Raw genomic sequence first — 26,983 nt, 5'->3', positions numbered from 1 at the left:
GATCAAGGGGGAAATTGTAATAGAACCGACCAATTATACGAAATTAAGTAAGAAAATCATCAGCCAGAGCAGACGATTTAGCAAACTTAAGCCCGCATAACCCGGTAGTCCGTGAAATCATGAAGGATTTTAAACCAACTCACATCCCAGCCAAGATCGTAATAAGTTTAGCGGTCACCATCACATATTACATAAAGGTTCGCATCATAGATACATCAGAGTTTAAAAATAGTTATTACAAAACGAGTTCAAATAGAAGTAGCGGAAGCCATTTGTTCAAACCCACACACACTCACACGGAGTTCAAATACAGTGCCAGCTAATGATCATCTCCACAAAAGCATTAGACGAGATGTAAGGAATGACCATACCCATGGTCCTAAGCATCACCCATCGTAGGATAAAGGCAGTTGATACAGTAGCCGTAATACATCTGCCCATCTACAACAAGTGGGAATAAAACCCTAAGTACGAGAAGATACTCAGCTAGACTTACCCGACATAACCGAAAATAAGTGACACCAAGGATTATGAAGGCTTTATAGTAGGGTAGCTGACTCATTTGCAAAAAGAAGTATTTTAGCATTTCAAGAACCTTTCCAAAAGCATTATTGCCAAATTAATTATTTATAACCTGTCGACTAGATTTGCACCTATAGTAGAGCAAACATGTGATTAAGCCAATAATGATAACCAATGATCATTAACAACTTCCATATTGTCATATTCATTATAACTGTCCAAGTGTTCAATTAACATTACTATGATGAAGTCACTCAAGTCAAGTGCTCACTATCCAGGAGCGATGGCGATTCGAATCGATTCCTAACCAGCTGGTGATTTATTCCTTACACAAACCTCACTCACCCGCTAAAGTGAGGTATTGATCACTGAGTCAACTATCTAGCTATCTTGAGTTTGCCAGGAACCACATGTACCCAGGGGCCGACCGACTACACTTTGGTCTTATCATCTCGCCCCCGTGTCCTACCACACCTGCTCCGGCATAGTGCGCTGTGGGCAATCTACTCGGCCTGAATAATCTCCTAGCTTCGCGGTCGAAAGGTACTTTATCTGGCCAGCTAAATGTAAGGCATGCGTTCAACATGACTCAAGGCCTAACAACGGTCGGTCCTTAATCGACACAGACGAAAAGCACTACAGTTCAAAACTCTATAAGTCTCTGTCCGATCTCAACTTCATTTAACACTTAGTTATTCCATGACTACATAGTTATCCAAGCAGATCTAGGTAACCACCTATAGCTCGCAGGTGATAGGAAATCACCCGACTTCTACCGGTCTAAGCTAGCTAAGCATTCACTCGACTACGGATACCAGGGTAACAAGGATATAGTATAACAAAGGTAGATAAGGTATAATGCAGCAACGGTTGCAAACAACTCCTGAACGTAATGCATCAATTAAAGTAAAGCATTTAATTAATAATTTGCAAACCGGGGAGAAAATGCTCCGGGGCTTGCCTCTCTCGAAGGAGCTCAGGCGGTGGTCGGGGCACTCCGAAAGTTCCTCAATGTCCTCCTCGTCGGCTTTGGGCACTTCCTGCAGCTGCACCTCGAGCTGCTCCTCGGACTCCTCGGGTATGACGACTGGGTTCTCGATTTGCGATCCTATATGATGCATGTACGTAAGTGCTTATGCAAAAAGTGCATCAGATGAATGAATACAATGGATATGCTTGAATGCAAGGTAGGCAACATCATCCAAGAACATATACTACAAGCACATGGCATCTACTGCATTCTCTTCTACTACTAATATGCTAAGTCAACACATCTTATTAATTGCTTCAAAGATACACCAAAGCTTCACTAATTTCTTAATCACACATAAAGCAACACTTGATTAAACCCTAATTAATAATAGGTTTGAATAGTAACATCTATTTTTATTACTTAGAAAAATCTTAGAAAATTACCATAGCACAGTACTACCCTAAGTAGTCTACCATCAGATTTTCATGGTATTTGAATGAGTGGATTAGCCTACACAAAAATAACAAGCATGGCATGATTATGAACATGAAAATACTGTGTGCTGTGAAAAGTGTCAAACAACAGAGGAAATATTTTTCCTATGTTCTACACAGCAATTAATCACTGTAAAAAAATTATCACATGCATGTTTTATACAAATTTTGCTCTCTAGCAAAAATAACAAAAATAAGCCATTAAAGGCACTTGAACTACACCTCAAAATTTTTCTACAGTACATGCATGACACATATTTTTCCTATGATGTACATTACATAAGAAGATTAACAAACTTGGATTCCTATTTTTCTGAAGCCTATAGGTTTTTCTACACATTTTTGAAGTTATCAGCAATATCAAGGATTAAATAAAGCTCTACAGAAAAGTATCTCAAAAATGACATGCAATATTTTTATCATGTAGATCTGGTGACAAGGAACCTAGCAAAATTTGTTTCAACAGATTTGGAGCAAATTTGAGTATACAAACATTTTTCAAATCATTTCACTTTCCAAATAATAAAAGAAAACTAAAAAAGAAATCTTCCTATTACTACTGGGCCGGCCCGTGGAAACCAACTGGCCCACGGCCACATTCGGCCCGCGTAGACCGAGCGAAGGAGAGGGTGGCGGCCTGGCTCGGGGCTTCGGCCCAAGCCAGCCTGGCCCAGCTCGGCCGGGCAAAGGCCACGCCACTGCGGCTGGGCCCTATGTAACATCCCGGTCCAGGGCTTAACAGGATTAATAGGATATTCATACCAATAAGTTGCAACTTCTTTTTCGGAAGCCCATCTGCAAATAACTCTGAGGTTAAGTGTGCTTATCTTGGAGCGATGGGTGACCGACCGGGAAGTTCTTCCCGGGTGCACACGAGTGAGGACAAAGTGCGCAGAAAAGACCTGTGTTGGTCTGTGAGGGCAGTTTATATCCTAGAGAAGTTGTCAGATGTAAGCGGGCCTGGCCTCGGAGAGGCGAGACGTTACAGAATGGTATCAGAGCCGACTCTTGCGGTTTCACGGGCGTGTGTGTCGCAGTTGCGCAGGCATGGTGCGCATGGCTGGTGTGGATCCGTCATGGTCACACAGCATGGCACATGCGCTGGCTCTAGAAACACGGACGTGGCCAAGAGAGGACGCTCCTGGCTTGGGATTGATCGACGAGGACGTCGATCTCTTAAAGGGGTGATGATGTAACATCCTGGCCCAGGGCTTAACAGGATTAATAGGATACTCATACCAATAAGTTGCAACTTCTTTTCTAGAAGCTCATCTGTAAATAACTCTGAGGTTAAGTGTGCTTGGCTTGGAGCGATGGGTGACCGATCGAGAAGTTCTTCCCGGGTGCACATGAGTGAGGATAAAGTGCGCAGAAAAGACCTGTGTTGGTCTGTGAGGGCAGTCTATATCCTAGAGAAGCTGTCAAATGTAAGCGGGCCCGGCCTCGGAGAGGCGGGATGTTACACCCTGCGGGTCAGCGACCGAGAGTAGGGGAGGTGCTCCGCCGGCCGGTGCTCACCGGCGGTGAGCCCTTCCGGTGGCGTGGGTGGTGCCAGCGTGCATGCCTTGCCGAGCCGCACCAGCTGGGATGGTGGAGGTGGCCCGGCGGCGTGACGAACTACCTGGCCATGGCAGCGCGCTCGCCGGAGAGGAAGAAGGTGGCCGAGCTTGGTCCATACCTCGACGACGACGGCTGCAAGCGAGCGCAAGTGAAGTAGGGAGGCTAGGTAGAGCTGTTGGCGGTAGGAATCGGGGAATGGAGGCGTGGGAGGGGTATGCCGACGGAGAGGCACGGCGCGCGGTGGTGGAGCTCGTGGCGAGTGCGGGCGCGAGCTGCTGCTACTAGCGCTGTGCCTGAGAGAGCGGGAGGAGGAATGAGGAGGAGGCAGCGTGGTCAGGCAAAAGAAGGCACGTGCGTGGAGGCGAGGCAGGCCGTGGCTGCCGCGCGGCGGTCGCGCCCAGGCGCGGTCGAGACGCGACACGCGGGAACGGCGCGGCACAGTGCTGGGGCAGGCCTGATGCGGTGCTGGGTTGCGCCGAACGCGGGGCGCGCGAGCGGCGAGCGCTGCTGCAGGCTGGGCTGGCTTCAGCCGTGGGCCGAGAAGGGAGGCGACAGCCCGTAAAAGGAGAAAAGCATTTTTCAATTTTTGATTTTTAAGGAAATTTCAAATACCAGTTTTCAAATATCATTTTGAGCAAGAAAATGACTTCTTTTGAAAATGGCCCAAAAATAAAAGTTGCTTAGAATTTAATCCTCTAGAACTTTGCTTTTATGACCAAAGTCCAATTCTAGCTAGATTTTGAATTATAAAATTAAAGTAAATTTTAACTCAAAACCCTAATTTTGGAGAACTATTTTTAGAGCAAAATTTGGCAATAATTTGAATACAAACTTTGCTCCAAAAATTATGCTAAATAATTCTAGATGATTTACAATGATAGCCAAACATATTTTACTAACCTAGCAAGCATACTTAGGGCAAAAACAACTCTAAACAATTGGATGCAACATTAATGTTTCACGAGCATGTTTCATATGCTTCGAAGCAGGGTTTCAGTTATTATTTACATGATTAGGCATGTATGATTAGGATGCTTAATGATGCATGATATGCATGATTTGTAGTGCCTAAATGCTGGCATAACACCGGGGTGTTACAGCCCTCCCCCCTTATAAAAATCTCATCCCGAGATTTGGGTTACGAACAATTTGTTATAAAAATCTTCATAAGCTTTTGTAGATATTGTCCCGTTTCCCAAGTTGCATCTCCCTGATCAGGATGATCCCACTATATCTTGTATGTTTTCACCACACTATTCCGAGTAGCACGTTCTTTAGTGTCTAACACATGGACCGGTTACTCACGATACACCAAATCTGATTTGAGTTGGATACCTCGAGGTTCTATTCTTTCCTCTGGGACACGCAAACATTTCTTGAGATGGGATACATGGAAAACCGGGAAGACGGTACTCATTGTCTCAGGTAACTCTAACTGATAAGCTACTAGACCTCTTTTTCCAAAATCTTGTATGGTTCTACGAATCTAGCGGCAAATTTTCTTTGGACTCCAAATCGTTTCTTCTTCATTGGTGTGACCTTCAGATAAACATAGTCACCAACTTCAAACACAAGAGGTCTCCTTCTTCTGTCTGCATAACTTTTCTGATGAGATTGGGCCGCCTTCATATTTTGCTGAATAATATGAACTTTCTTCTTAGCTTCTTCTACAAAGTCAATGCCATAATACCTTCTATCTCCTGGCTCGACCCAATTTAATGGTGTTCTACATTTTCTGCCATACAAAGCTTCGAATGGAGCCATCTTGATGCTTTCTTGATAACTATTATTATAAGAAAACTTAGCTAATGGTAACCATGACTCCCATGATCCCTTAGAAGATAATACATAGGCTCTTAACATATCCTCCAAAACAGCATTCACTTGTTCAGTCTGACCATCTGTCTGAGGATGATAAGCGGTGCTACGAATCAAACTAGTTCCTAAGCCTTTGTGTAAATGTTCCCAAAAGTGAGCCATGAACTATGACCCTCTATCAGACACTATAGTCTTTGATATGCCATGCAACCTCACAATTTTTGTGTTATACTTCTTGGCATATTGAGGTGGTCGATAAGTTGTCTTGACAGGTAGGAAATGAGCGGTCTTAGTAAGACGGTCCACAATCACCCAAATCGAATCATGTCCCTTTTGAGTAGTGGGCAAACCTGAGATAAAATCCATACTTATATCATCCCACTTCCAACTAGGGACTGACAAGGGTTGCAACAAACCGATAGGTTTCATATGAATAGCTTTCACTCTACAACACGTGTCACATCTGGCAACATATGCTGTAACTTCTTTCTTCATTTTGGTCCACCAATAATGAGGTCTTAGTTCTTGATACATCTTACTACTTCCTGAATGGATAGATAGCTTAGAAAGGTGAGCTTCATCCATGAGTTTATTCCTAAGCTCTCGATCCTTGGGAACCACAAGACGGTCATCAAACCACAACACGCCATGTTCATCCACTTTAAAGTGCTGAGATGGCTTTTCTTTTATTTTCTCTTTGATGTGGAATATTCCCTTGTTAGTTTTTTGGCCTTCTATTATCTTACTCTCCAAAGAGCAACTAATCTGAATACTATGTAACACAGCAAGATGCATCAAATCGAACCCATCTTCAAGTAATGGCTGCACATTCAAGTAATGTGACTTTCTACTCAAAGCATCTGCCACTACATTGGCTTTTCTAGGATGATATTGCACATTCAAGTTGTAATCTTTGATTAATTTCAACCATCTACGCTATCTCATGTTTAGCTCTGGTTGGATAAAGATGTACTTGAGACTCTTGTGATCCATAAAAATATTGCACACATTACCAAGTAGATAATGTCTCCAAATTTTTAGGGCATGCACAACTGCAGCAAGTTCAAGATCATGTGTTGGATAGTTGACCTCGTGCTTTCTCAATTGACGTGAGGCATAAGCAATGACTCTCCTTTCTTGCATAAGAACACAACCCAATCTAGTTTTTGATGCATTGCAAAACACATCAAATGGTTTCTCAATGTCCGGTTGTGCAAGAACAGGAGCAGTGGTCAACAGTTTCCACAAAGTGTGGAAAGCTGTTTCACACTCCTCTGTCCACACAAACTTGTGATCCTTCTGTAGCAGACTTATCACAGGCTTGGCAATCTTCGAGAAGTCTGGTATGAAATGACGGTAGTAACCGGCTAGTCCTAAGAAACTTCTAATCTTAGAAACTGTGGTTGGTGCTTTCCAATCCATAACCTCTTGCACCTTACTTGGATCGACTGAAACTCCATTTTCTGATAGAATGTGACCAAGGAAAGGAACTTTCTTCAACCAGAATTCACATTTGCTAAACTTAGCATACAACTTATAATCTCTAAGTTTGGTCAAGACAATTCTTAGATGCTCTTCATGATCCTTCTCATTCTCGGAGTACACTAGAATGTCATCGATGAACACCACCATGAACTTATCTAATTCTGTCATGAAAATTGTATTCATCAAAAACATAAAGTATGTAGGAGCATTTGTCAAGCCAAAGGACATGACAAGATACTCATACAACCCGTATCTGGTGGAAAATGCAGTTTTTGATATATCTTGTGGCCTAATCTTGATCTAATGATAACCGGATCTCAAATCTATTTTTGAGAACACCTTAGCCTTTGCTAACTGGTCAAATAGAACATCAATATGAGGCAAGGGATACTTATTCTTGATGGTTACAGCGTTGAGTGGCCTGTAATCTACGCACATTCTCAATGTGCCCTCTTTCTTCTTCTTCACAAACAAGGTGGGACATCCCCATTCAGACTTGCTTGGCCGGATAAACCTCTTTTTCGATAACTCTTCTAGTTGCTTCTTCAGCTCAACTAATTTATCTGGAGGCAGCTGATAGGGTCGCCTTGAAATCGGAGCTGTTTCAGGGATTAACTCAATTCCAAACTCAATATCCCTATCTAGCGGAAGACTAGGTAGCTCATCTGGGAATACATCCAGAAATTCACACACTACCGGAATCTGATGAATAGGAATAACTTCAGTAGCACATGTAACACTTATAAGGTCTGTTCTCTGAGGCAATAGTACTTGGAAAGTACCTTCACCCAGGGGATCCTTAAGGGTAAGTACTTGACTTCCAGTATCTATGACTGGTCCCCAATCCTTCATCCAATTCATCCCGATAATGACATCCAAAACTAGTCCATGCATAACTATCAAGTTCACTCGAAACTTCCTGCTACCTAATTCAAGGGTTGCCCCTCGAACCATCCGGTTGGTTAAAACATCAGCCCCTGCTAAACTTATATGGTAACCATACCCCAATTCTATGCATAGTTGTTCATGTTTCTGTGCAAATGCTTGACTCATAAAAGAATGCAATGATCTAGAATCAAATAGAACAACTGTAGGGTTTTTGTTGACAGGAAACTTACCAGCGGTTACGGGCTCTCCCTCAGGAATTTCATCCACAGTCATACTATGCACCCTAGCATTATAAGTCTGCTGCTTCTTCTTGGGTGGATAAGGACAAAACCTCGAGAAGTGGCTAGGTTGATCACAGTTATAGCAGGGTCCCCTCACTGTCCCAGCAGATCCCACAGCTCCCTTGGAACTGCCTTGTACCACAGTTGTGGCTGCCTTGTTGGGTTGTACTGCCATCTTGTAAGGCTTCTGGGGTCCACGGAAATTCTAACTTCTCTACTGAGGTGGCCTGAACCTCGCACTAGGTGCAGATGGATGATAGGGAGGACGACCTCCCATAGGTGCTCGTGCTTGGGAAGGACCACCTTCTAGGGCTCTCTTATGAGTCTTAGCTGCGGTGCTGGCATTGTTATTCTTTTCCTGCTTCAGACAATCGCTGATGAAGTCATTGAATCTGGCACGGTTGTTGGTACCCACATGCTTCATCATCTTTGGATTGAGTCCCCTCTTGAAACTGGCGATTCTCTTCGCATCAGTGTCAACCATGTCAGGAGCATAACGACACAAGTTGTTGAAGGTATGCAAATATTGCATCACGGTCTTGGTGCCCTGATTCAACGCTAAGAACTCTCCCAACTTCATCTCGGTCAGCCCAGGTGGAATATAAACTCCACGGAAGGCCTCAGCGAACTCTCTCCATGAAATCTGAGCATTTGGAGGGAAGGTGGTGCGATGGTGCTTCCACCACATTCCCACTGGTCCTTGCAACTGATGTGCAGCATACTCCATTTTCAATACCTCAGTTATCCTCAACACATGGAATTTATCTTCCATAGTATTGATCCATTCCTCAGCATCGAGTGGCTCTGTGGCTTCCTTGAATATTGGCGGCCTGGTGTCCATAAAATCTTTGAAGCTGCTATATTGGTTCACCCCAATGCCACCACCCTGATTGTTACCGTGCTGGACGTTGTTGGTGATGGTATGTAGAAAATCCTCAATGTTCTTCTAGGATTGTTTCGCGTTGCGCTGACTCCCAAGCAACTATGCGAGGAACATCTCTAGGTAAACGGGGGAGGAGGTGGCAAATGCGGTTCATGGGGAGGCTCATTGTTGTTGCTATGGTTTCCACCACCACCACCAGTCCCCGTACCGTTAGCACCGGTCTCAGCGGCCTCATACATGGTACGGCGAGTGTTTGTCATCTGCATATTTCAGCAACAAGTAATGATTGAGTGAAGCTGTAATAATTGCGAGTGAAGGAAAAATTATGCCGTACTAAATTTACTGGAGAGAATAAATTCATACAATAAAACAGAGGCACAACAATCGCATCCCAATTAAAACAACATCACTTAATCAAATTACTTCAACAACAAACATCGCGTCCATACAACCAAATTGCCAGCATACATACACTGGACTTTTATGCGTTCAGATATCGCATTAATAGCCAAGTTCCAATCACATGCCAAGTCTCATACGTTTGAAGCAAAATACATTAGGTTACATGCCAACAAAAGAAAGGTCATCGCGACAAGACCTAGATACTAGCGCAAGGCAACTAGCCTACTCCTCGGGGTCATCGTCAGGATCGGAGACGTCACCATCACCCCCAGGTGAAACTATAGGCTCATCCTCGTTGTCGTCGTCGATGTCCATGCCAGCGGCATCTGGTGGAGCATAGGGGCCAACCCCATGGTAGAGTGCATGAAACTCCTCGTGCAGGTTGCCGTTGTACTCCTCTAGCTCATCGACCCTCTACAGCAGAAGGTCCCTCTCATCCCATGCTTCATTCCTTTCCTGAACCAACTGTCCAATCATGCGGTCTACATTGTTGTTGGCTTGAGTCAACGTATGCACCCGCTGCATAGCTCTAGCACCTCTCTCAACCGCCTGGTTCCGCTGTAAGTTCATATCAGCCAACTGCTCCTGCAAACTAGCTATAGCACATGCTTGTCTCTTCTTTTGCCTTTTCCCCTTAAGCTTATCATGACCACGTAAGCTAGTCAAAGTCCAGTAGATACTCTTAAGACCCTCATACGCTCTGATGGCGGTGAACATAGCACTCATTGCATGGTTGTCGCTAGCCTGTCCCTTAGCTAGACCTCTGACCAAGGCACTTCCCTGAGGCTAAACCCAAATAGCATCACGAGGATCATCCCTAGGAAAAGTGCCAGCTAGAGCTGCTGCAAGCTCACTAGGAAATCTATTCATGATATCCCTGATGACACGGAAAGCTGCTCCCTCTGCACCCTCAGCAGGAGTGTGACCCTAAAACTCCAAGTGCCAACCATCCCAATCTAGAGCATCACCAAGAGCAGGAACCGTGATCTCTACCACTACAAGTCCATCCTCTGCTAACTGGCTCTCATTCCAAGAGTACACCGGCTCTTGACCCTCTGGGTACCCCACATCATGGAGCACTCTCCAAAGCAAGGTAGGCATGCCAAACTCGCTCAAGAAGGTGTCCATGGTGCGGTGCTCCCTCAGGGCCAACGGACGTCGAGGTGCTCTTCCTCCGGTGGACTTACGGGCGGTCTGCTTCGTGCGGGCCATCTGTAGCAAAAGTTCTTTTATTACCCCAGAGAAACATATTTTAGGTGATACAACTTTTATCAAAATGAGATAATCAATTTATAAGGGGAGGAATGCATGACATGAATGAAATGCACAAGTAATATGATGTATGTACGTGCCGTACGTTCTCACAAACTTATGAAATAAATAATTTCTAGCGATGAATTCGGTGGCATACAAATGATCTCTCAACTACGTAGCTAATACGTTCTACACGATAGCGTTGTTATGTACCTGCAGAAGATTCGTTTCAGCCCAATTCCTAATGAATGCATAAAAGCAGTAAATTTTATCTACATGCTCTACACGAATCCCCAGATACATGTACAACGGTAGTAACTACCCGAACCATCGTCCTATTGACGACATCGCCTCAACAGACGGAAGACCCACACATGAGATACCTTTGTAAAACATGCATAGAACATGTAATTACTCCAGCATCATATAAGCATTCACCCTAGATCGGTGGTGTATCCGATCATGCTCTCACAGCTCACACTTATCGAGGCGTAGATGCAAATGATCCATACATTACCACTCAAACAAGTGGCACTCATACAATAGCACGCCGTATGAGCGACGAAAGAGAAATATGATGCAAGAACCCTAAATCAGTACTTAATTAAGCCACCTAGAGTCCTTAACTGGGCATAAAGGATATGACCACTAGCACACTTTTTAGTTTGGAAATCACGTTTTTCAAATGCCTTTTTGTTTTAAATACACTTATGAACAGTAACACGCTAAACCATGCTCTGATACCAGCTGTAACAGAACCGACCAATTATACGAAATTAAGTAAGAAAATTATCCGCCAGAGCAGACGATTTAGCAAACTTAAGCCCGTATAACCCGGTAGTCCATGAAATCATGAAGGATTTCAAACCAACTCACATCCTAGCCAAGATCGTAATAAGTTTAGCGGTCACCATCACATATTACATAAAGGTTCGCATCATAGATACATCAGAGTTTAAAAATAGTTATTACAAAATGAGTTCAAATAGAAGTAGCGGAAGCCATTTGTTCAAACCCACACACACTCACACGGAGTTCAAATACAGTGCCAGCTAATAATCATCTCCAACAAAAGCATCAGACAAGACATAAGGAATGACCATGCCCATGGTCCTAAGCATCACCCATCGTAGGATAAAGGCAGTTGATACAGTAGCCGTAATATATCTGCCCATCTGCAACAAGTGGGAATAAAACCCTAAGTACAAGAAGGTACTCAGCTAGACTTACCCAACATAACCAAAAATAAGTGACACCAAGGATTATGAAGGCTTTATAGTAGGGTAGCTGACTCATTTGCAAAAAGAAGCATTTTAGCATTTCAAGAACCTTTCCAAAAGCATTATTGCCAAAATAATTATTTATAACTTGTCGACTAGATTTGCACCTATACTAGAGCAAACATGTGATTAAGCCAATAATGATAACCAATGATCATTAACAACTTCCATATTGTCATATTCATTATAACTGTCAAGTGTTCCATTAACATTACTACGATGAAGTCACTCAAGTCAAGTGCTCACTATCTAGGAGCGATGGCGATTCGAATCAATTCCTAACCAGCTGGTGATTTATTCCTTACACAAACCTCACTCACCCGCTAAAGTGAGGTATTGATCACCGAGTCAACTATCTAGGTATCTCGAGTTTGCTAGGAACCACATGTACCCGGGGGCCGACCGACTGCACTTTGGTCTTATCATCTCGCCCCTGTGTCCTACCACACCTACTCCGGCACAGTGCGCTGTGGGCAATCTACTCGGCCCGAATAATCTCCCAGCTTCACGGTCGGAAGGTACTTTATCCGGCCAGCTAAATATAAGGCATGCGTTCAACATGACTCGAGGCCCAACAACGGTCGGTCCTTAATCGACACAGACAGAAAGCACTACAGTTCAAAACTCTGTAAGTCTCCGTCCGGTCTCAACTTCATTTAACACTTAGTTATTCCATGACTACATAGTTATCCAAGCAGATCCAGGTAACCACCTATAGCTCACAGGTGACAGGAAATCACCCGATTTCTAGCGGTCTAAGCCAGCTAAGCATTGACTCGACTGCGGATACCAGGGTAATAAGGATATAGTATAACAAAGGTAGACAAGGTATAATGCAACAACGGTTGCAAATAACTCCTGAACGTAACGCATCAATTAAAGTAAAGCATTTAATTAATAATTTGCAAACCGAGGAAAAAATGCTCCGGGGCTTGCCTCTCTCGAAGGAGCTCGGGCGGTGGTCGGGGCACTCCGGAAGTTCCTCAACATCCTCCTCGTCGGCTTCAGGCACTTCCTGCGGCTGCACCTCGAGCTGCTCCTCGGGCTCCTCAGGTATGACGACTAGGTTCTCGGTTTGCGATCCTGTATGATGCATGTACGTAAGTGCTTATGCAAAAAGTGCATCAGATGAATGAATACAATGGATATGCTTGAATGCAAGGTAGTCAACATCATCCAAGAACATATACTACAAGCACATGTCATCTACTGCATTCTCTTCTACTACTAATATGCTAAGTCAACATATCTTATTAATTGCTTCAAAGATACACCAAAGCTTCACTAATTTTTTAATCACACATAAAGCAACACTTGATTAAACCCTAATTAATAATAGGTTTAAATAGTAACATCTATTTTTATTGCTTAGAAAAATCTTAGAAAATTACCATAGCACAGTACTACCCTAAGTAGTCTACCATCAGATTTTCATGGTATTTGAATGAGTGGATTAGCCTACACAAAAATAACAAGCTATGGCATGATTATGAACATGAAAATACTTTGTGCTGTGAAAAGTGTCAAACAATAGAGGAAATATTTTTCCTATGTTCTACACAGCAATTAATCACTGTACAAAAATTATCACATGCATGTTTTATACAAATTTTGCTCTCTAGCAAAAATAACAAAAATAAGCCATTAAAGGCACTTGAACTACACCTCAAAATTTTTCTACAGTACATGCATGACACATATTTTTCCTAGGAAGTACATTACATAAGAAGATTAACAAACTTGGATTCCTATTTTTCTGAAGCCTATAGGTTTTTCTACACATTTTTCAAGTTATCAGCAATATCAAGGATTAAATAAAGCTCTATAGAAAAGTATCTCAAAAATGACATGCAATATTTTTGTCATGTAGATCTGGTGACAAGGAACCTAGCAAAATTTGTTTCAACAAATTTACAACAAATTTGAGTATACAAACATTTTCCAAATCATTTCTCTTTCCAAATAATAAAAGAAAACTGAAAAAGAAATCTTCCTATTACTGCTGGGCCGGCCCGTGGAAACCAACTGGCCCACGGCCACATTCGGCCCACGTAGACCGAGCGAAGGAGAGGGCGGCGGCCTGGCTCGAGGCTTCGGCCCAAGCCAGCCTGGCCCAGCTCAGCCGGGCAAAGGCCACGCTACTGCGGCTGGGCCCTGCGGGTCAGCGGTCGAGAGCAGGGGAGGTGCTCCGCCGGCCGGTGCTCACCGGCGGCGAGCCCTTCCGATGGCGCGGGTGGTGCCAGCGTGCACGCCTTGCCAAGCCGCACCGGCTGGGATGGTGGAGGTGGCCTGGCGGCGTGACGAACTACCTGGCCGCGGCAGCGCGCTCGCCGGAGAGGAAGGAGGTGGCCAACCTTGGTCCTTACCTCGACGATGGTGACTGCAAGCGAGCGCAAGCGAAGCAGGGAGGCTAGGCGGAGCTGCTGGCAGCGGGAATCGGGGAATGGAGGCATGGAAGGGGTATGCCGCCGGAGAGGCGCGGCGCGCGGTGGCGGAGCTCATGGCGAGTGCGGGCGCGAGCTGCTGCTGCTGGCGTTGTGCCTGAGAAAGCGGGAGGAGGAATGAGGAGGAGGCAGCGTAGTCGGGCAGAAGAAGGCGCGCGCGTGGAGGCGAGGCAGGCCGTGGCTGCCGCGCGGCGGGCGTCGCCGGCGCATGGTCGCCACACGGCGGTCGCGCCCTGGCGCGGTCGGGACGCGACGCGCGGGAACGGCGCGGCGCAGCGCTAGGGCAGGCCTGATGCGGCGCTGGGCTTGGCCGAACGCGGGGCGCGCAAGCGGCGGGTGCTGCTGCAGGCCGGGCCAGCTTCGGCCGTGGGCCGAGAAGGGAGGCGACGGCCCGTGAAAGGAGAAAAACATTTATCAATTTTTGATTTTTAAGGAAATTTCAAATACCAGTTTTCAAATATCATTTTGAGCAAGAAAATGACTTCTTTTGAAAATTGCCCAAAAATAAAAGTTGCTTAAAATGTAATCCTCTACAACTTTGCTTTTATGACCAAAGTCCAATTCTAGATAGATTTTAAATTATAAAATTAAAGTAAATTTTAACTCAAAACCCTAATTTTGGAGAACTATTTTTAAAGCAAAATTTGGCAATAATTTGAATACAAACTTTGCTCAAAAAATTGTGCTAAATAATTCTAGATGATTTACAATGATAGCCAAACATGTTTTACTAACCTAGCAAGCATACTTAGGGCAAAAACAACTCTAAACAAGTGGATGCAACATTCATATTTCACGAGCATGTTTCATATGTTTCGAAACAGGTTTTAGTTATTATTTACATGATTAGGCATGTATGATTAGGATGCTTGATGATGCATGATATGCATGATTTGCAGTGCCTAAATGCTGGCATAACACCGGGGTGTTACAGAGATTGTTAGTGTTGATCTCTCCAGCTCGGCCCAACGACCGAGTTGGGCCTTGATCTTGCGCCCTGATCGGGAGCGCCCAACCCTACATGGTTGGTGGGCTCCCGTCGCACTGTGCTATAAAGAGAGGTGGGTGCCGGTGGCTCTGAGTACGAGGTTCACCGTGAGCCGCCACACCCACCAACAAACCCAATCCAATCTAGTGAGGGGCGCAGCCAGCAACAGAAAGCTCCACTACCGTCTTCACCGCCGCCTCTGCGCCACCACTGAACTGCGACTGACCTCAACATTGTCACCGTGACACCGCCAACCCGGACCACATCACCTTCGCCATGGCTACGTCGAGCTCGTCCTCTAAGCCCGCGGATGATTGGTGACATCTCACCTCCCTTCCTCTCTCTCTATAGATCAAGTTCTAGGAAGTTTTTATCCCGTATGTAAAGTTGTACCCGCTAGATCTATGTCTAGGTGATCCACTATGTCTATCATTATCTGCTGTTTTTCCTTCAAAGATGATTAGGACTTGTGTGTTCAGTATAACTGCATAAGATTTAATTGATGTTGAATTGCTTGTTGTACTGTTCTCTGGTTGAGATGAATCCTCTTATTTTCAATGTTTCTTACTTGAATGGTGATATTTATGCCTGAACTTGACAACATATTTGTACACGGGTGTAGTTCTCTGGATTGGTTTGCTCGGGTCGTCTCTAAAAACTTTGCACGCCCTCCTGCTCAGGCATGCGCAGATCGAGCCATGGCGCGTCTGTGGCGCCTTCGTCTCGAGTACTTCACTTGGCTCTCTGCCCTCCCCTACGGTGCCCCATGACGATTGAGGAGCTCGGGCTGCATCATGTCCGCGACAATGGCATCACTAGAGTTGTTGTTATGTTCCGTGGGCATGAAAAATCTATGATTAATTTTCTCTCTTCATCATGTATGCATATGTGACTATGAATTATGGTACAACTGACGCATGCTGGCATGCATATGGGCAACAGATAAGCTAGTTTCAGTTGCTACGTCTAATTGTCTATGATGAAACTCCCAGTTGCAGCTATGTCTGCATTACTGACAATAATTTGCTTTCATTACAGGGCTTGCCGACTTCTCAATAACAGGTTTGGGTCCTTCCTTCACATTCCTATCAATTGAGGTTCATGAATTTCCAGTATGCTTATCATATTTGGATGAGTGTCGTGGTTATCTTATCAAAGAATGACAATCGCTGTTTTCTTTCCTTGCTGAACTGAATAATTCAGTTTGTGAAGGAGCTTTATCTGCCTTCAGTCACTATTATGATGTGCGTGGTGATTTGTAGACCTTATGGAACCTTTCATTTGGACGGTATATTTGCTTCATCAAGATTGCACAAATCTTCTCACTTTGTTGCACAATTAGTTGTTGTGCTTACAAGGAAGCATCAGACAATGTAAAGCATCAATGAAGAACATAAATATCATAGCTCACAAGAGTAACAAAAAGGAAACTATAAAACAAACAGCTGTCTATTCTGTAACTTTACTAATGTGGAATTGGGCTATTCTGGCAGCCCAGTCAAGAAGTCATAGCCACAAACAGTAGTTCATAAACTATGCTTCAAAGATCATATGAACATTTTAAATTAAAAGATTAAACAGATAGACAGCACTAGGTCACATGGGAGAAATCGGAGTTTTGCAGTAATAGAACAGATAGGAGAATGGGGTACAATGCAAGGGAAAATAATCATATCTATGTGTTTCCCATGGGAAAAGGATTAAATATCAATAATGGCCGTATTGACACATCATCAGAGCTTTGCTTTTCAAACATCGCTTCGTGCATTTTGTTCCGTGCTGCAACTGAAACACATCAGAAAAGGAAAAAAAATTCTAAGGGCCTTTGGTTCAAGGATAAACTTTCTTCCAACCACACATGGTGCCTGTGCTTAACAATGCTGCTAATGTACATAACAATTCATGCATGCATCAACAACTGGACCACCAGCTGTAGTTTACATGGTTCATGCTGTAGCTTCTAATTCTTAAAATCATGAACAGAACAGAAACAGTTCACCTGGAGTAAAAACATAGTGAAATTTCCAGTCCTCGGCATCTTGTCCTCCACATCAGCATGGGCCAGATTTTGCATGAATCTTGAGGCAGCTAGGTAATTTTCCTTTTTGGTAATCCAAAGGATTTTCTAGGATGGCGTTGCACTAAGTCAACCGAAGCAAAAGAAACATAAGGACACGTTCGCTTCGCTGAAAAAACAAGACGAAACACTGTTCCGGCTGATTTGTTGCGAGAGAAAAACACTGTTCCGACTGAAAAAACAAGCTGAAAAGTACAGATTATAAGAGAAGCGAACATGACCCAGATCATCGGGTGTAGTACTGTTACAAAGTCACCAACCAAAGTTCAACTTTTCCCAGTGCGGCAGAGCCATCTGATCACATGGTTAGATGTTTCAGTGTAACTCCCGTGGCCGTCGGCATGTATGTCCCCCGTGCGGCTTACCAAGCAAGCAGCCCTGGTCATCAGCTTCTTCCCAGTTAAATAACTTTTCTTTTTTTTTTTTAGTTATCAAAAAGAAACTTTTCTTTTTGAGGAATAACTTGACATCTTAGCAAAATATCAGTATTCTCCCCTGGTCAATGTGGTCATCACTCATCAGCTTCGTCCCTGTTAAATAGCAACGACAATGCAGGTGCTTCTTTCATTGTAAAACTCTTGTTTTCTCAGTTGCCAAAATATCAGTATTCTCTGAATTATGGAATCCATTAGGCTCAGAGATTGTCATTCTGTACCTCCATTTATCTTCTTTCCATTTTCCCGCGAGGATTGACATGTGACTACATTCAACATTTTGTTACTGCATATGTGATTTGAATTTTCTTTGGATACAAATATATCTGAGCAGAATTTACGTTTCAGACTGCTAAGTGGTCAGGCGCTTTTGAGGCCTCTTTCGAAATACATTAGTTTCTCCCGTGGTCTGTCGTATGTTTGCTCATATATGCTCGTTTCCTCGGGCTTATCGAATCTTCTTTCTTCAAACAATAATTGGAGTTTTGAATTGAATCTCTATACCCATCAATTTGCCGCAATCTTCAGATCTCTTTTCTTCTCATTTTTTTGATATCTTTTTTCTTCTCATTTCAGATACACGTAGTACCACCCCGCAGAGCGCGGGAAAAAAAAATCAAACAACGGTTAGGCCCACATTCCCCCACACGTCAGCACCCAAGCCGCCCAATCCGCATCTGCCTGCCAGCTCGGACCCACATGTCATAGCCTGCCGGCTGCCGTCCTCCAGCTTGGGGCAGCACTACTACTCGCACAAGCCTCCCTCGCCCCTCCTCGCATCATCCGCCGCCGGCCCACCACCTCCGACTCCTCTCCCTCCGCAGCCTCCGATTCTTCCCCCAGTCTTTGCAAACCCTAATCCCAATGGCCGCCTCCGCCAGGACTACTAGCTCGTTCCCCTACCTAGTCGCCGCCTCCTCCCCCGCGGCCCACCGCCACGGGGCCAGACACCGGATCCGCGCCTCGGTGGGGGAGGCGGCGATGGACGTGGTGTCGGAGGCGGAGCTGCGGGAGAAAGGGTTCATGGGGATGAGGAAGACGAAGCTGGTGTGCACGGTGGGGCCCGCCTGCGTCGAGGCGCTGCCGGCGCTGGCGCGCGGCGGGATGGGCGTGGCGCGGGTCAACCTCTGCCACGGTGGCCGCGAGTGGCACCGCGCCGCCATGCGCGCCGTGCGGAGGCTCAACGAGGAGGACGGCTTCTGCGTTTCTCTTATGGTCGACACCGAGGGCTCCCAGCTCCTCGTCGCGGACCACGGAGGCGCCACCTCAGTCAAGGCCGAGGTAGGTTGGTCTCCGCTACTCTGCATCTGCATTGCTTCTCATGATCTCATCCAGTTGTTGCATTGTGTCATTAAGGTCCCCCGCGCCACATCTGATCATGATCGTGATCTCGTTTCATCTACTGCATACACGATTTCTGTACTGTCTTTGTTGTTGTTGACGTATGACTATGTGGTTGCGCAGTGAACCGGTTGTAAGTGTGCACTGCTTTCATTGATGTGAGTATGTGACCCATACTCATTTGTGTGACTAGATTGGAATCATCCCCGGTTTGGTTAGGATGGTCATATTCTGGAATTGTTTTGCTTCTTGCGACATGATGATAAATTGATAGTGGTACAATGTGAGCCTTATCCTGTTCCAGTTCTTTTGATGTTTGATTGGATTCTGTTTGAGGTCCACTTGCTTTTATAAGGATTTCTCATTTCTGTACCTGCGTAATGCTGAGATACTTGGACTATTACTGGATTTCTACTAGACTGACTGCTAATGAAGTAATGATATGTTGAACTTGAAAGTACAATTATGCTGAGGGTATTTGATGTACTTGATGTTTTGTTATTCAAAAGTAATTGCTATTTTTTCTGTTCCTAACTGCTTATACTTTAGTATTGATAATACATTGGTTCACCTTCATCTTGATCTTGCTCAGTCATATTTTAGAAGTTTTGCACACAGACATTAATTCCCAGAATCTCACTCAAGAGATTAGATGTTTCTGAATCCTGACAAGTAGTGGGGAAATAGCAACCTGCATACATGTTTTGTTTGCTCCTGCCACACCAAAAACGTGATTGGTGAATGGTGACTGGAATGGCCCAAGTGCCAGTCCTGAAACCATTTGGTCTAAGTAGGTAGCTTTAGCTGTCAGAATATTGGGTTAGTATTAAGAATTATTATTTTTTGGTAATTACTGAATGTGGGGGCTGGCAATAGTAGGTTGAGAAATTCTCTTGTGGCAAAGAGTTTAATAAAGGTTTATCCAGAGTATACTGTCTTTTTCAATCCAGATTATTTTATCTTTATTATAAAGTATAGTAATATGCATATACATATAGTGTACTATACTTGACACAAAGCATTTGTACGTGCATCTTTCATCTATACCACCAGTTCGTGTCAATCACATGTAGAACCAGACCCCACAACTCATTGGCATAGCTTGGCAGTATATATGAAAAGTGCACTGAAATGGTAGTACAGATGAAAATTACCCTCTATTAATATGAATGTCATCCAATATCTATTGAGATATATTGGAGCTTTATTTTTGTGAGGGAGATATATTGGACTTGTATCCTTATCCAATGTGTATCATGATATTGAATTGTGGACATTACACTAAACTAAATTACTGAGGCTACTATATAGTAACTGTGATACCATTCCCTTGTCCCTGAACTATATTACTGTACACACAATAAGGTTTTAATTAAAAGATACTCTTCACTGATTTGTCAAACATCTTCTTGGATCTGCTGAGAATTAGTAAAAGGATCATAGTATCTGTAGTGGTATGCTGCATCTTTGAGAAAAAATGTGATAGTTTTTCGTCTTTCTGTGGTATTGCAGGATGGGTCAGAGTGGATATTTACAAACAGAAGAGCTGATGAAGCCCATCAGTTCACAATGCATGTGAATTTTGATAAGTTTTCTGAAGGTCTGAAGATGAGAAAAGCTTTGTTTCTTGTCTGTCCATAATATGAGTTCTAAACATTGCTCATTAGAAAACAACTTTCTCCACATTTACAGGCATTTTGGTTGGTGACGAGCTTGTAATAGACGGTGGAATGGCAACATTTGAAGTTACTGAGAAAATAGGAAATGATTTGCGCTGTAAGTGCACGGACCCAGGTTTGCTTCTTCCTCGAGCCAAGTTGTCATTCTGGAGGAATGGAAAATTAGTTCAAAGGAACTTTGGCCTTCCTACGTTGTCAACAAAGGTTATTTTGGAAGAAAAGACTTGATATTCCTGCAACTCATGTATTAAATTTTTTATAGTTCCCTTCTGAAGCAACATTTTTCTTGACATATTAAGAATGCAGCAGCTGTTTCATGGACTTTTTTTTACTTATGGTCCATAGTTAAAAAAACAAATCCTTTTGACATAATGAAATTTCTGGCTAACTTTATGTGAGCAATATCATCTAATACCTTCCCAACTTGCTTGACATGAAAAAGTTTTGTTGTTTGTGATATGTATATAATCTCCTAATCTCTCTATCATTCATTGGCCACAACTATGTATTTGCTGCTTGCTGAGTGCCCGTATTATCTTGTAGGATTGGGCAGACATCGAATTTGGGATAGCTGAAGGAGTTGATTGCATTGCTCTATCATTTGTAAATGATGCTAATGATATAAAGCAGTTGAAGGCTTACCTCTCTAGAAGATCATTAGAGTGAGTAGATAGCTGCCACTTACTTCCTAATGCTCTAAAATATTCATAGAGTTATTTGTTGCTTGATAGCTGCTTAAAATATACATAAGGACTGTAGAATGTAAGTGGTGTCTGGATGCTGAATACAAAAATGCTGTTGTGAATTAAATGAAAACTCATGTTTGCTATAACCTACCATTACCGAATTGAAATCTAAACAAAGAAATGTAGGCATCAAGTATGACTTCCAACAAATAAATGATCCATTTTGTATCTAGTGAACACTGCATCTAATCTGGAGAATGTGAAGCTGGTGTAGCAATATAGTTTAATGTTATTGCTATAGTTAAGTGTTTACAAAATATACAACTGAATACTAAATTGAAAATTTTACCTGAAATTTTGGCTGATGTATTTGTGTCAAACATAGCAAGTGAAACCACCTCTTCAATAAAAACTCAGGAATAAGGTTTAGATATATTTTGTGACCGCAGCTTGTACTTGTATTACTGTTGATATTATTTAAAGCTGCCAATCTTATGCATCTGGTTGTATAACAGGCACATCAAAGTATTTGCAAAGATTGAGAGTCTAGAATCTCTCAAGAACCTGAAAGACATCATAGAAGCATCTGATGGAGTTATGGTAGCACGAGGGGATCTTGGAGTTCAGATTCCTCTAGAACAAATCCCAGCCATTCAAGAGTGGATTGTTAAACTATGTAGACACCTGAACAAGCCTGTGATAGTTGCTTCTCAGCTTCTCGAATCAATGGTTGAATACCCAACACCAACTCGAGCAGAGGTAACCTAACTATAATACATCAGAAGAAGCATAGATCTCAACACATGTTTTCATTCCATTTAACTTTTGCCTTCAGCAATCCACCTGAGCCTTAAAACCAGACTTTGGATCCCGTAGTATCTAGTAATATTACTGCTACTGATGCTTTTTTTTTATCATTTTTTTCCTTTTTGTTGGTGCCTCATGTTGGGTTTCATCTATAACCTACCCCTTGCTTGGGGTAGGCTTCGATTGTTCTATCTGACCATTTCCTATTTACTTCTTTATGAAGGTGGCCGATGTTTCTGAAGCAGTGCGGCAATATGCAGACGCTGTGATGCTATCAGCAGAGTCAGCTATAGGTGCATATCCCCAGAAAGCACTATCTGTACTTCGTGCTGCCAGTGAGAGGATGGAATCATGGAGCCGTGAGGAAAACATGCAGAAACTTCTTCCACAACATCAGCTTGCAATTGCTCTGCCTGACCGGATCTCAGAGCAAATTTGCAACTGTGCTGTAGAAATGGGTACTTAATTTTTCTTCTCTTTCAAAACATTGACCTTTCTATTGAATTCTCACAAACCTTATTTATTCTGCAGCAAACAACCTTGCTGTGGATGCCATATTTGTTTACACAAAGCATGGTCACATGGCATCACTTCTATCACGCAACCGGCCCAACCCCCCCATATTTGCATTCACTGATAATGCCAATTCAAGAAAGAGCATGAACCTCTACTGGGGAGTGATTCCGCTTCATATACCATTGTCAAACAGCATGGAAGATAACTTTAATAAAACCATCAGCCTGATGAAGTCAAAGGGTTCTGTGAAACCTGGAGATACGGTCTTGGTGGTATCAGACTCTGATCTAAACCGACCTTGTGCTGCCACCTCGGTGTTCCAATCCATTCAGGTCCGGTTAGTGGAGTAGATTCCGTGTAAGATCCTAGTGTTCACGTCTTGTTTAAGTACGGGAGTTGCTGCAAATGTCTCATGGATTACGTGTCTCCATTCTTCAATAAGGAGAGCCATTTGACTGTTATACATAGTAGTCCATGTAAATGATTACTGCCTTTGTCGAAGATCCTTCGTTCTGTATTGTGAAAGGATAATTGAAAGGAGCCAGTCATGTTTGAGCTGTGTGCTTAGCAGTAAGTATATCGTAGTAATTGTTTTCCAATCTCACGTCGACACAAACGGAGCATGTGGTCAAGTATTATTGATCGTATTTGCGATGTACGTGCAAATGTGCAATCACGCTGTGAAAATATGGAAAGTTACCCTGTGTTTGGTTTGAGGAATAAGTTGTCCATCGTCTTCTCACTCCTCACTTTTTTGTATTTGGTTTGGGGAATGGAATAAATTGATCCATCACTGCCTCGTTCCTCATAAGCTAATAATTAGTATATGCATGAGGAATTGGTTGGTTCCATCAAAATTCATGGGATGAACTCATGATGTATCACCTCATGAAACATAGAATGACTCCACAAACCAAACACACCATAGATACTAAATATCATGGCAGCAGTATGCAACTCTGGATCCCCCACAAGATTTTTGGAATGAACAAATTTAACATCAGAATGTATTCTTTGAAAGTTGGATGCATATAAAATTGCTATGAATTCTATATCTTTTGGTAAAAAAAAAAAGATTACTCGACTTCAATTTTTTTATTGCCAGCATTCCTTTGATCCCACTCCCTCCGGTCACAAAAACATGTTATTCATGATAAGATTTGGCCAAACCTTGTAAAAATTAAAAACATCATTGTTTTGTTTGAAGTTTGAACATGTAGATTTGTATCCACATACTTGCAAAATCTCATAGGTTTGAAAGATTTTAAGAATATACTAAAAAAGTTGGTGATAAAAGATACGTACGTATCAAAGATTGCAATACTGTGATAAGTATTTTGGCTAGAGGTAATATTGTAGTGGTACTTCAGATAATGCAAATAACAGCCTCAGTTGAGAAAACAGACTACTGGAGCTTTCGTAGCTCAGTTGGTTAGAGCACCCGTTTAGTAAGCGGGAGGTCTTGAGTTCAACTCTCAACGAAAGCAGTGTTTTTGTTTTTTTATTGATTTTTTTTTTAAATTTGTATCACTCAGTACTTTTTTTATATAAATCTTTTTTTATTGATTTTTTTAAATTTGTATCACTCAGCACTTTTTTTATATAAATCTTCTTCTGAACTTGTATCACTGCCTGGTTTTCTTTGTTTTTGTTTTTTTGTTTTTTTATTGATTTTTTTAATTTGTATCACTCAGCACTGTTTTTTGTATAAATCTTCTTCTGAACTTGTATCACAGCCTGGTTTTCTTTGTTTTTGTTTTTTTTTTCCAATTTTTCTTTTCTTTTTGTTCTGAACTTGTATCACTGCCTGGTTTTCTTTTTCCTCATTTTACGAAGCTCACACGTTTTTGTTTTTCTTTAATTTAAATTTTTTGTTGAATTGAATTTGTATCACTCAGCACTTTTTTATTTAAATCTTCTGAACTTGTATCAGTGCCTGGTTTTCTTTGTTTTTGTTTTTTTGTTGAATTGAATTTGTATCACTCAGCAATTTTCTATTTAAGCCTTAATTAATTTTTTTTTTCTGGTGAGCACTTCCTGCGCTATACTGTGAGAATCATTTTCTCCCTTGTAAAAACATTAGTGAGAAATCCTTGTCTGAACTTTCGGAGGCATGGCAATGTGTTTTTTTCCTTGCTGCCAACTACATTACAGAACAGCACACATGTAGCACTAGCACTGCTCTCTGGTTGCAGATGCCACAAGAGCAAGTAATAATTACTAGCTTATAGCAAAGCAAATGCTGATGTGGAGAGAGAAGAGAGAGAGGAAGGAGAGCTTGGCTTGTATACAAGCAACAAGCTAGTCGCAGAAACATACACAGTGGTGGACTCGTATTTGAAGAGAATGTAAGGAGGATTATAAAAGAGAAGGTGGAATAGGTAAAAATAACAAAAAAAAATTATAGACAAATAAGAAACACTATTCTATAACTTAGCTAATAGCCAAGCAATTAGCTCTATTATCGAGCTTTTACTCTAGTAATTACATCTGTTGCCTGCATATTTGAGAGGACAGCGTGCTCCTTCAGCTGCACAGGAACTCTGGCACAAATGGCAAGTGGCCGTCCCACAAAATTGATAGTACTAATAACAAGGTGGTGTTTAAATCTAGGGACTAAAGTTTAGGGGTATCATATCGGGTATCATACGGGGGTGTCACATAGGAGTGTTCGGATGGTAATAATAAAACAAATTACAGAAGTCCTCAGTAATCAGCGAGACGAATTTATTAAGCATAATTAATCCATTATTAACATATATTTACTGTAACACCACATTGTTAAATCATAGACTAATTAGGCTTAAAAAATTCATCTCGCAAAGCAGTCATAATCTATGTAATTAATTATTTTTTAGTCTATATTTAATATTTCTGTACATGTCAAACATCTGATACGACACAGGAGAAACTGTGAATCTCTATCGGCTAACCTGTTTGTCGGAACGGGGTTGAGGCTGCATGGCCCAGAAATAAGTGCCCGAAGGCATGCATGCTGCGTCGGTGCAGCCGGTCTTCATACAATTTTTTTCCACTGCGACTGACTGACCCCCGGTCGATGAGCGAGAGCGAGAGCGAGCGGAGCCACTGCATCTGCATGCAGGTGTGATGTGTCTCTACCTGATTTCTGTTGGCACAGCACCAGCAACATGGCGTGGGGTTGCAGCCAGTTGCAGACCGAAGCCCCATAAAGTGCGCGGCATCGAATCTTGAGGACACTTGTCTCCTCTTGTCTGGGACAATGCCACGGTGTCGGCTTCAGATACTGGAATCCAGCACTGCATCATCATGGAGTATGTATACAGATACTACGGAGTACTTTCCTTTCAAGTTTTATACAGAGAGAGAGAGAGAGACAAATGTGTGGCAGGACTTTCGTGGACGAAATGTAGGAGTATATGTGAGCTAGCTAGCTGTTTCTGTCAGCGGATATCGTTCGAAAGGAACGCGGAACCTGTGCGTGTATATTTTGTCAGCCAATCGCATGAAACTGCGTCCTTTCACAGTCAGCATAAAGATGCAGACGCGCGCGCGCGCGCCCAGCTGCGATAAGAGTATAATAGCAGGCTGTAAGCCGACTAAATGCTGAGGTGGAGGAGAGAGGGGAGGAGAGAGAGGAGAAGCGGGCTGTAAACTTACAGCCGGCTTGGGCACAAGAACCAAGAAAGTCTGTGAGAGAGATAAGTGGGCCATGTATTAACTGTAAAGAGCCAACTACTATATGAGTGGGCTGAGAGAAGGCTGCAAAAAACCTTACAGCCAGCAAACCGGCTGTATTATTAGTCTTGCTCTAATGCATGAAGAGCTCAGCGGGACACTTGCATAGAAGATGCTGAAATCTTGTTAATATATATAAAACCCCCACTTGGACTATTGAAATGAATGCGCGCAGATAATAATATCCACGGAACAAGCTGCTGATGAAGCCTTTTGAAATGAACCCCATATGGACTAGTTAATGCTAGCTGCAACCGTACGTTCTGATGCATGTGGATTTGTCTGAGGTGGACATCATTTGCTGCATTGCCTACCAAATCCGATTTGCTACCTTTCCTGTAGACAGATCGTGTCAACTTCCTTCTTCTCTCTATTCAATTCAATGAAATTAATTGATAAAATTTGGTGCCGGTTCACTCTTTAAAAAAAGAGTGACAACTTTCAGCGAATCAGC

General features: G+C 42.8%; 1 protein-coding gene and 1 non-coding gene across 2 annotated transcripts; both read left to right on the top strand.

Annotated features, from left to right (window-relative positions):
- Positions 1-18,531: 18,531 nt before the first annotated feature.
- LOC136472918 (pyruvate kinase isozyme A, chloroplastic-like) lies at positions 18,532-23,483 on the top strand. Its single transcript, XM_066470621.1, has 7 exons — positions 18,532-19,064; positions 20,637-20,724; positions 20,817-21,007; positions 21,347-21,465; positions 22,005-22,248; positions 22,520-22,754; positions 22,828-23,483. The coding sequence occupies exons 1-7, from the start codon at positions 18,648-18,650 to the stop codon at positions 23,160-23,162; spliced, it is 1,629 nt and encodes a 542-aa protein (XP_066326718.1). The 5' UTR covers positions 18,532-18,647; the 3' UTR covers positions 23,163-23,483.
- A 742-nt stretch (positions 23,484-24,225) lies between these two features.
- On the top strand, positions 24,226-24,299 carry TRNAT-AGU (transfer RNA threonine (anticodon AGU)). The gene has a single exon. It is a non-coding gene; the product is annotated as a tRNA-Thr (tRNA).
- Positions 24,300-26,983: the final 2,684 nt, after the last annotated feature.

This window comes from Miscanthus floridulus, chromosome 1, assembly GCF_019320115.1.
Source record: "Miscanthus floridulus cultivar M001 chromosome 1, ASM1932011v1, whole genome shotgun sequence".
Classification (NCBI taxonomy): Eukaryota; Viridiplantae; Streptophyta; class Magnoliopsida; order Poales; family Poaceae; genus Miscanthus; species Miscanthus floridulus.
This window is presented reverse-complemented; position numbering and strand designations above follow the sequence as displayed.

Excerpts from the sequence above, each read along its gene's own strand:
- LOC136472918 (XM_066470621.1), top strand. The coding sequence starts at position 18,648 with ATGGCCGCCTCCGCCAGGACTACTAGCTCGTTCCCCTACCTAGTCGCC. Across the intron at positions 19,065-20,636 it reads CCACCTCAGTCAAGGCCGAG|GATGGGTCAGAGTGGATATT; the intron begins GTAGGTTGGTCT and ends GTGGTATTGCAG. Across the intron at positions 20,725-20,816 it reads TTTTGATAAGTTTTCTGAAG|GCATTTTGGTTGGTGACGAG; the intron begins GTCTGAAGATGA and ends CCACATTTACAG.